The sequence below is a fragment of the Leuciscus leuciscus genome (genome assembly GCF_965113295.1).
Source record: "Leuciscus leuciscus genome assembly, chromosome: 23".
NCBI classification, from domain to species: domain Eukaryota; kingdom Metazoa; phylum Chordata; class Actinopteri; order Cypriniformes; family Leuciscidae; genus Leuciscus; species Leuciscus leuciscus.
The window spans coordinates 21,300,972-21,311,714 of NC_138747.1; the positions used below are offsets into that span (position 1 = coordinate 21,300,972).

The following is a 10,743-nucleotide window of genomic DNA, read 5'->3' on the forward strand; positions in this document are numbered from 1 at the left end:
TATGGCTTTACTAAACTGCCCCCCTTTGTGCTTAAAAATGTGCTGTCAGCTATAGCTAAACAATCATGCATTTTGTGTTAGCAGCAAGGATTAATGTGCTTCATATGAATAATGGTATTTGGGTGAATATATGGCGTTGTTTGTATTTAGTTTGCGTATACTTTCGGACGTGAAACTATTTACTATAGTAAAGTTTAGTATAGGCTACGGTATTATAGTATTTACGGTTAATAAATGCTACATATTACTATAATTTTTATATTACCACAACTATAGAATAACAAATAGTATTTCCTATAAATTACTTTAGCCTACTATTTTTTCATGCTGACAATAGGTGCTTAAAAATAAGACTAGCCTACCATTATATATATATATATGTTTTGACAAAGTAAAAATGGATGTATGTACTCCTTCATAGTATCTGCAACCACTTCCCCAAAGCATTTTGGAAAAGTTGTATTAATATTATAATTGTGTACAGGCAAAATAGTTGAAAATGCTACAAGAATACAAATAAAATGTGGTCATTCTCTACCTATCTGTCAGTATGTTTGTGTGATGTCATCCATGAGACGTCTTCATTTTTTCCCCCCTCACCATCCTCAGTGATGGCACCGTCCATATGGTATATGCCATGATCCAACAGTTGTTTGCATCCATGTTTTTTAAAAAGCAAAAATGGTGTTATCTTTGCCACAAAAGGCAAATTAAATAATTAACCACGATTATATTCCATTTCACTTATTAAGCCTATAATCCAAAGGTTCAATGACATCATCACTGAGCGTGCAGTATCAGGTTTGCAAGTTCAGCTAGACTATGTATTGCATGTGATCTTACATGTGTTGTAACAAAAAAATCGTCAACGTAGAAAATATGTGGTGAACAAACGTGTACAAGATAAAAATGACAAATTATAACAAACTGAAATAATGACGATAATTGTTTTACTAAAGAAATTAAGAATCAGTCAGGCAGTGATAGAAAAATCAGGTTCAAGGTTTTATTATTAACAATGGGGAGAGAGCCTGGCTTCAAAATAGATTCACAAACTTATCTGACTAGACCAGAGAACCTCAGATTTAAGTTACTTCTTTGAAGGGAGAGTCAATTACTGGGCCCAGCTAACTTGAGCTACTCAGAGTCAGGAGACCAGTTTGTGCAGTGGAGAGAAGAGAATCTATAATTCATCATCTGAAGAGGCATCTGTGGAGACATGCTCATATGGGTCTTCATCCTCATCCTCTTCTTCTTCAACAACAGTTCCACCATTCCCATTTACCACTATTTGGGAGTAGGTTTCTTTCACAGCTACCAGGTCTGTTTTGAGCTCCTCACATTTTTGGAGGACAGCACTGTGCAGGCCATGGTAAGCTTGACCAGACAGTCCTGAAGGGTAGCCTAAAAATCAAATTGGGATATACAAAAAAAAGCAATTAACCAAAACATCATTATGGCAGTTTGTATGAATTATCATCTGCAAGCAGTTTAATATAACTATATGAAGTAAACAGCATTAAGAATTTAGTACTCACTCTGTGTGGCCAGGTCATCTGATAGTACACTAGCCTGGTCCTTCAAGGCCCTGCAGGTTCTTGTAAGATGAGTCCAATGTTGTTTCATTTCCTCTACAATTATAGCCTCTTCCTCAATCAGTCTCTCCAGCTGCATCACCTTGTCAAAAACCTTCTTCTTCATGCCTAAGGAAGTGTCAGGCTCTATGAAGACAAATGACCAATTGAATTAACCACCATATTAAAATACTACCTCTTAATGCCTTTTTGGGAGTAAAATCCAATAATGGTACAATTCTCTGTCCCTACAACATAGGCAACAAGTGATTGGTGTTGAATCTACAGTGTGGAAAAAAAAAAAAAGGGCGAGCCACCTTGACATTAATCTGAGGAATTAGACCTTGACTCACTTTCTCTTCAGTGTAGTTAGAGTTGGCAAAAACAAAACAGTTTAAAAATAAAAATCTAAAATTGTCTATCCCAGATTTTCCAAAACAAATGAAAAGCACATGGGCCTCTTTCCTTTGAAAGTCGGAGTTTAATGAGGTAAGTGTTTAAATGAAGATTCACTAAAATTATCAATGTCAGACTTTACATACCAGAATCCCAAGGCCAGATAGGGCTTTCTGTTGCCAGAAGGTCTTCAATCGAATCTACAGATTCTGTGGTGGTTGGAAGATCATTGTATTGGGATATGGCATTATACAGCTTTTTCTTATCCTCTCTAATCCGTCTTCGGATCTTGTGTCGCTGTTTGTTACGGTCTGCAGCAAAAAAAAAACACAGCAAAAAGAATTAAGGAGGATATGCATAAAGTTGGTCATTGTGCTAATGGACATCCAAAAGGCGCCTTACAAATTATGTTATAAAGCTCACATATCATCAGTGACTAAAAATGCAATTGTAGAATATTTTGACTACACCTCTGGTCATTTAACCATAATAAATAACCTGGAATGTGGCCAATGTTCAAGTAATGCAGGGAGTTGGGTGATGGTAACATTAGACATATATGATGTAAGATGTGATCAAATTTAAAATTACTTAGTTATAGCTATAGATATCACATTTTAAAATGAACTCCACAAGTACATGAAGGCTACTTACCGGTTACTCGATACAGATCCCTCTTTTTCTGCTGGATGCCCAAGAATAGACCTTCAATCAGATGTTGCAACGCCACTGGATCATCTGTTCTGAGGTCATCTGGTGCTGTAAAGTATTTGTGAATGTATTTGATCAGAATCATGCATTTTCTTCTATCAAAAATAGAACAATTATACCATTTCTATAAAACACCTTATACATGAAATATGGTAAAAGGAGGATTCAATAAGAAGAATGTAGTAGGAACACATGTAAAAAAAAAAAAAAGGACATCCACAAATGTTCTACCAAAGAATCTGAAAACATTTGTTCAGTTTGCTCATTTTTCAAGGGTGAATAAGTATTATAAATTTGAGGGAGAAAACTACATCACCTAAGTTTAATTATTAACTTGGCATTTCAAGCCCTTTCTTCGTTGATTTCCACTTTTGTTGTCGCGTGTTTTCTCAGCGTGCTCCCCCTACTGCTGTGAGGCGTATATTTCACAACACTGGCGTAAAATAAAAAACACACACACACACACTCACACACACTCACACACACTCACACACACTCACACACACTCACACACACTCACACACACTCACACACACTCACACACACTCTCACACACTCTCACACACTCTCACACACTCACACACACTCACACTCTCACACACTCACACACACTCACACACTCACACACTCACACACTCACACACTCACACACTCACACACTCACACACTCACACACTCACACACTCACACACTCACACACTCACACACTCACACACTCACACACTCACACACTCACACACTCACACAACCCTCGTCTACCTTTCTACCGCTGCTCAAGTGCCTTTGTTATTATCGGAGCCGGCCAACTTTAATCACGTGGAGCTTTGTCTACCGAGGTGGGTAATACATCATACACAGTATAACCTGGAATGTGGAATGTGGAGTGTGGAGTGTGTGTTTATGTTGAATTGCCGTAAAGCAGTTTGTGTTTTTCGCTTGTTCTCGCTTCTCACGAGACTTCCTATTTCCAACTTACCGGGACATTAGTCCCCATGTTGCAAGGTTGGTTTTCCGCCTGGGAACGCTGGGGGGTGCGGGGAAAGTCACCATTGTCACCAGAACAGGTTATTTAACCAGCCAAATGATTTCTAAACGGTTTTATTAAGTTGAAATAGTAACCAAGTTCCCCTTTAAAAACACAGTTTTTAGAGAGTTCCCAATCATAAGCTTTTTAATATTGTTTGGTATGACCACTTAACATCACTTAAGAGGTCAGGTGTTAAAACACAAACCAGCATAATAATTTTTTTATTTATGATAATTTTCTATCGATAGGAGACAGCAACAAGTACATACTTACTGTCAACTGCCCACTGTCTCACATCAGTGACCCACTGTTGCAGTTCCTCATCAGACCTTTGCGTGCACTTCTTTATAGCCTCAATGTCATCTTTGACTTCCTTTGTCTTTTGGATAGTCTCAAAAGAATAATTAATGGAAAGTCACACAAACCTTCGGCAATACTGAAATTATTAGATGCTTAGTATGTACAACATATCAGTGGACTTTAGTCAATTGAAATTTAACCTTCATTGATGAAATTATTATTTTGTACTTACCTTCAAGTACCGTGTAGACAAGTACTTGTGCAGGTTTCTTTTTTTCCGCTCATTCCATCCTCTGGCATGCAATGTGATCATATCTACTCGTGCTGCAATGATGAAAGGCTTAAATGTGCTTTTCAATTAGTGGTTAGTCACAGAGTATGATGAATGAAATAAAATAATAAAATAAAAAATAAAGCAAGCTGTTTTAACAATTACAATGCTACCAAAGCACAATACATGAGAACTGTAAAAAAGGACCACTTACCAGCCTTACTCTTGTATTTTGTAGTTAGAGCCACACGGGACAAAAAGCTGTTCACTTGCTCAACTTCTTCACCAATCGTTGTGCCTGCCCCTGTTTGGTTTTTGCCACCCCACTGCACCTACAGCAAGCACACCAGATGTCCAAACTAAAAATATCAAGTTCATGGATGTCAAAATGGTAAAAGGCTTAGTTACCATATTGTTCGAGAATATACATTTACCTCACATTTTGTAGAGTGCCCCTTTGCATGCATAACTGAGAGAAATGGCTTCATCTGAGTTAAGTTTTGCATTTCGGGGAAAGCTCGAACCACCTTTTGAAGATACGGCCAATATCGACACATGATGTCAGTGCAGAAGAACTTGCAGTTTGTTTTTTTGGCCAGTTCCTTCTGCAGAAACAGAGGGTATGCAAATATCTCGCCCCTAAACATGTTCAGACCTCCAAGCAATATGCTGTGCCTGCAAACTGCCACCTCTAGGCCCTCTTCATCACATTTGGTATTTGTCTTTTTAGAGGTCTCCCTGGCTGCAGCCCATGTTGACGTTCCACAGATGCCTTTTCCATGTACCTGTAACAGTGTCATATCAAATATATATAAATAAATAAATAAATATATATATATATATATATATATATATATATATATATATATATAATACACACACTAAATCCTGATTCACTGTGTACAATCCCAAATCTTTTGACAAATATCTTACTGGAATGGTCTTCTCACGAACACAATCAACAAATGTTGCTACATCTTTGTCATTAGCCAGAAAAACTCCATCAAAAAATGGTTGTTCCTCTGCCCTACAGGAAGAAAATATGTTAATGACAAAAAAATATTCAAAAGAAATATGGACAAAATAATGTTATCAATAATCAATATTTCAAAAAAATGTCTAGACACATCTTTTTCATCAGCAGCTGACCAATTAATACTAGCACTTACCTTTTCTGTTCTATACTATTAAATTTATTTTTCTGATTAAAAAAATAAAATAATACCTTGCTATGTGTAATGTAATAGACTACCTGAGACTTGTTACATCACGTGTATACTGTTGCCCTCTTGTTGGTCTGATTGCTTCTATTGTTCTTTGGATAAAAGCATCTGCTAAATGATTAAATGTAAATGTTATAATATACCCCTTTGTTTTGCTGAATCTGTATAGTTTTCTGTTTCCATCTGCAGACACAGCAACTGTATCTGGGGTGCAAGCTGGGCAAGAGAAGTGATCAATGCCGCAGAGTTTTTCTCTTTTATGACGACAATATGTCCATTCAAGGAAAGCTTTTTGGAAGACGTTGCCACAAATGTTACCACTCTGAAATTATACAAATTTGAATACAGTGACATGCCAGTAAGACTTGCATAAATGCAGAAAACAAATTACTTTCCAAGTCTTACCCTTCCAAATTGTTGTGAGCGCTGTTGTAACATTTTCACAAATGCTTGTCTTGAAAGCCCAGGTGCAGTGATCTTCAGGTCCTCAAACGATGCAAAGAGGTCTACCTGGTATATGGTTTGAAACTCGACAGTCCCTGGCCAGTAACCACTAAACAACAAGTCCACCACCTCAGGTGTCCATGATGCAAGACATGCTCTGCAATTCATCACTGGCAGGAACATGTCATAGCGACCTGCAAAGATTTCAAAAGAAAATAAATAAATAGTAAACACACTTTGGCTGCATTTACACTTGGCATTAACATGCGATCACTGTGATCCGCTCAAGCAGATCGGATAAGCCAATCGGGACACGGTGTGTTTACACCTGTCCACATCAAGTGGCTTCTGTATCTGGATAACAGATCGGATCTCACATTCCAGAAAAAAAAAAAAGGATTGCTCCGGTCGATCTGAAGTGGTGGGTTATGCTAGCCTGAATGCCAGCCTGTTCGGAAAAATAAAGTTGTCAAGACGGGCCTTATACGATGATGGACAGATGATCAACAGTAACGTAATCATCTACGTCACCAAAGAGTGCTTGGGTTGAATTTGTTTACAACAGTGGTTCTCAACCTCTGCCATGTTTCTATTTTAACCCTGAAATGGCACACCTGATTCAATTAATTAAAGGCTTAATGAGTAGTTGACTAATTGATTAATTGACTAATTCCTGTTGGGGAATTGAATCAGGTGTGCCATTTCAGGGTTAAAACAGAAACATAGCCTGTCAGGGGGTCCCTGCAGGAGAGGTTGAGAACCACTGGTTTACAACAAAGACACCTAACGGAGCAATATCAGACTCATTTTCTGACTAGAATCTGAATATGGTGACGTCAGGCTAGGGTTCTGCAACTTTAGGGTGCAAAAGCAAACATTTCAGTATATTTGCGAATCGATGTACTTCGCACACGTCTGTATCAAAAAAACACACAGCTACGTTCACCAATTCCTGGAGAGAGGAGGGGGAGTAAAGACAGTGGGTGGGTCTTGTGTGATGTCCACCTGTGAATCCAGACACGATGGCTGCATTGCATTTACATTACACTGAGATCTGATCACAATGCGTCCTCGACTCCCTTCGAACCCGGACACACTGATCGGATAACATTCCCATCAGAAGTGCGTTTACACTTGTCTTTTCAATGTGTATGTGGACAACATCTGGATACAGGTCGCATGTTAATACCAAGTGTAAAGACAACCATTGATACTTTTCAGACATCAGTCAGCAGGTTAAGCCAATAGACAAATACAATACAAAACATTGCAAGTCATACCATTTATACAGATGAGTACAACTGATCTTCCAGCTACAACAGCCAGGTTTTGAGGGTCACAATCACAAATTTTGTCAGGTTGTGTAATGGGCAGCAAACACACTAGATGAAAGGAAAAATATATTAACTAAAATAAAAACTTTCAAGTTTTTATAAGCTTATATATAAAATATATTTATATATAAGCTTTCAAGTACTTCTTACCTTGCTCATAAATGACGTTTTGGCCACTGAGGTCTTGCACAGCAGTTGATGGTGGGAGAGGTTTATAGAACCCATCTATAAGAGTCTCTCGGTTGTGAAAAACAAAATGTTGATGCGTAGAAACGTCACACTGGCCACAGTAACGGGGTTTCGGGAAACAGTCCTTGCACCTGATGACTGCTTCTTTCAAGCTGCAGTGATCACAAGGACCATAATGCACACAGTCTGAAGCAAGCAAACTGTCAAGGAGTTTTGGCCTTGCTTCATGCCAGCGTTCTTCAGACAAGGTTTTCCTCAATGCCCAATCATGAGATGCTGCTGATCTGGGTTCGTCACAATCCATTGCATTTTGGAGTAGCTGTAGTTGTAAATCTTGCAATAAAAAATAAAATTACATTACAACTCCTTACCTGTTACAAGCTCGTAAACCAAGAGCACAAACTCACAAAACATTAAACAAGTAATCTCTCGGATATTTGTACATTTAACATTTATCATAAAATGTTGCCACTTTTGTTCATTCAGAGGGACTTTGTGAAGACAGTGATACAGTTCTGATGGTTAAAAACATCTAAGCTAAACTTACCAATAATCTGGTGTGCATCTACATCTCCAAAATGTTGTTTGGAAGTTGCAGCTTCAGATGTGCTTGCAGTTTCTAGAATTATACAATTTTAATGCAGTATCATGCAACCAACAACAAACAACCGAACAGATGCAAATCAACATGAAATGGGATTACTTATAGGGAATAGAAAGGGGAACTCTTTTCCACTGTACAGCAGCTCATATGAAAATGTATTTTACAAAATTACCTGTCTGTTAGTATAGACGGACTTCAGGGTATAAATGTCAAAGATATGTAATAGTAAGCAATATTTTTTTAGCAAACAGTATTTGGTTGAACACACTCCTACATGAAATCAACAAAAACAATTGCTTACCGAGCTCAACTTCTTGAGGGTTACTTGCAGAGGCAATGGTTGAGGCAACTGGTTTTCCAGATCGGTCTAGAGTAAAGTAAACAGAAAAAATTATTTGATTTACACAATTCTTAGTGAAAAATCAAAGGATCTAAAACCTCAAACCATACCTTTCTTTGGTTTGCGCTTCTCATAGACCAAGAATCCTTCTTGGTCTCTTTTTTTCCACCTAAGCTTATGATCAGTCTTCTTTCTTTTTTGTTTTTTAGGTGGTGTTTTGACTGCTTCCTCACTCTGTATTACTCAAACATAAGAGGTAGAACAATGACTCCGAAATATATACATTTTAAGAAGTAGAACAATAACATGATTCAGAATATAATTTATGGAAGTTGCAAAAAATACAAACAGTGGTAGTAACCAATTCCAATGATTCATTCTTTTCACACATTAGTGAAATACTGCTTAATGCAGAATGCGTGCTACTTAATTTTATACAAAATACCTGCATCTCCTCCAAATCAGCCATTATTTCCTCAAGATCACGGTGTAATTCCTCCTCCATATTTTTCTCTGGTGTAGGCTGATCAGATGACTCTCTCAGTCATTTATTTTTTAACACCTGAGGACCATAAAAAACAAAGTACACATAAAAACAAATGAAAATAAATGGGTAGTGGTTTGCAGAGGGTTTAACGTCCATGGTTAAGGTGGGAAACAACCTTGATGAGGTTTCTTTCCCTACCCAGGCAGTGCTTAAATAAATGTTTTCAATGCTAGGTAATTGGGTGCCGGTGATGCGTTGGTGATGCGAGTGTGTAAGGTCCGAAGCGGAGCAACCGCCTAGCATTAATCAACTCACCTGTCTGCGTTGTACTGCAAGAGGCAGAGATATAGTGAGATTACAGATGATCTCAATCTGATCATTCAAATCTGTTAAAATAAAGTTTATAATTAATTTATAAAAACAATACATTTATAAGAGGGTCAGTGACAATCTGAAAACAAATCAACGCAGCATATTTTAGCAAGGGAACTGTAACCAAATTGCTATATAAACCATAGAAACTCCAGGCAGAGTAGGCTCACAAAGCCAAGAGCAACAATTGTTAGAGCTTGTTGTGCTTGGCTAGCGTTGCTGGGAAAGCGGAAACATCTAACTACATTAAAGCTGCTACATTAAAATGCATACACAATATATAAATAAATGTAGTAATACGCACTCATATGCAATTATGGTTATGGCACAAGTTGTTGCTACATGAAAAGACTAACCTCCTGTTCCTTGATAGGCAAAAAAAAAACCTTTAATCTTCTTCCTCTTTGAAATGACTGGAACCTGCAAGCACATGTAAAATTGTTTTTAATGTTAGGCATTTGGCTAAACGGAAATGTAGTTTCTTACTGTGAAAACAAAAAATATTAACACCATGATGTTGTGCATTAAAAAAATACACGTTTGTACACGCAGTATTATGGCATCACGTACTTAATTGGTCGACAGATTCATGGGATCTGTAGTTCTATACGACAGATTAAGCTCATCTACATTTAAAGTAATGCATATCTCGCATTTGTTTGCAAATATGGATGCGCTCATAACTGGCGATATGATGATAGTGTGTATTTGCAAATATATATCGTTCTGACAGTTCAGGGTCAGCTCACTAACGTTATCCACCAAAAGTTAACTAGAAAAAAAATACTACAGGATACGTAACGTTAAGTTAATCGAAGGGCATTGCTTTCATCGAGAATGCTCACATGATTTTAACGTCACATTTACCGTTAGGCTACAGAAAACGTAAAAAATGACCTGGCTAACGCTACCTACTTTGGGGTTCTGAGGATGTATGCGGATGTAACTTTATGAACTTCAGCTAAATCACCCAGGCCTGTCCCGTTTATATACTGTCTATGGGCCTGTCCTACCGACATCATGAGCTCTCACGTGATTCTAACGTTACATTTACCATTACAGCAAACATGATTCAGTAAAACAACACATATCACTAAAATTTACCACTGAAATAACAGTTTTATGTTAATGGGATATAATAGTAGGCAGTGGTGGACGAAGTACACATACCATGTACTTGAGTTAAAGTAAAGATACTCAAGGTGAAATATTACTCAAGTAAAAGTAGAAGTGCTGCCTTTAAACATTCACTTGAGTAAAAGTACAAAAGTATTTGCCTTCAAATGTACTTAAGTATCCAAGTACTATGATTTTTTTATTGCTATAATGTCCTATTATAATTTTTGTCACAAGACTCTTGCTTAACTCAGTCTACGTGAAGACTCTGTCACTTTTGGCACATCAATCTATTAATAAAATGATATATATATATTTGAATTGAATACATTTTTTTTGTGTTCAATTTTGGACG

General features: G+C 37.4%; 2 protein-coding genes across 5 annotated transcripts; both read right to left on the reverse strand.

Annotated features, from left to right (window-relative positions):
* Positions 1 to 984: 984 nt before the first annotated feature.
* Positions 985 to 4,407, reverse strand: LOC309488515 (uncharacterized protein). 2 transcript variants are annotated; one of them, XM_082156792.1, is made up of 6 exons: positions 4,241 to 4,407; positions 3,982 to 4,099; positions 2,625 to 2,729; positions 2,117 to 2,281; positions 1,539 to 1,721; positions 985 to 1,392 (listed from the first exon to the last, which is right to left on the reverse strand). In XM_082156792.1, the coding sequence occupies exons 1-6, from the start codon at positions 4,319 to 4,321 to the stop codon at positions 1,184 to 1,186; spliced, it is 861 nt and encodes a 286-aa protein (XP_082012918.1). In that variant the 5' UTR covers positions 4,322 to 4,407; the 3' UTR covers positions 985 to 1,183. The 2 variants fall into 2 exon arrangements, with proteins under 2 accessions (XP_082012918.1, XP_082012917.1); XM_082156791.1 differs by having other exon boundaries at positions 985 to 1,404.
* LOC309488487 (uncharacterized protein) lies at positions 4,344 to 9,621 on the reverse strand. 3 transcript variants are annotated; one of them, XM_082156758.1, is made up of 12 exons: positions 9,216 to 9,621; positions 8,859 to 8,975; positions 8,524 to 8,647; positions 8,375 to 8,440; positions 8,017 to 8,088; positions 7,431 to 7,802; positions 7,227 to 7,328; positions 5,908 to 6,140; positions 5,646 to 5,824; positions 5,213 to 5,306; positions 4,714 to 5,064; positions 4,344 to 4,611 (listed from the first exon to the last, which is right to left on the reverse strand). In XM_082156758.1, exons 2-12 carry the CDS (start codon positions 8,916 to 8,918, stop codon positions 4,441 to 4,443), a joined length of 1,824 nt encoding a protein of 607 aa, XP_082012884.1. In that variant the 5' UTR covers positions 8,919 to 8,975; positions 9,216 to 9,621; the 3' UTR covers positions 4,344 to 4,440. The 3 variants fall into 3 exon arrangements, with proteins under 3 accessions (XP_082012884.1, XP_082012885.1, XP_082012886.1); XM_082156760.1 differs by having other exon boundaries at positions 4,553 to 4,638; XM_082156759.1 differs by lacking the exon at positions 7,227 to 7,328.
* Positions 9,622 to 10,743: the final 1,122 nt, after the last annotated feature.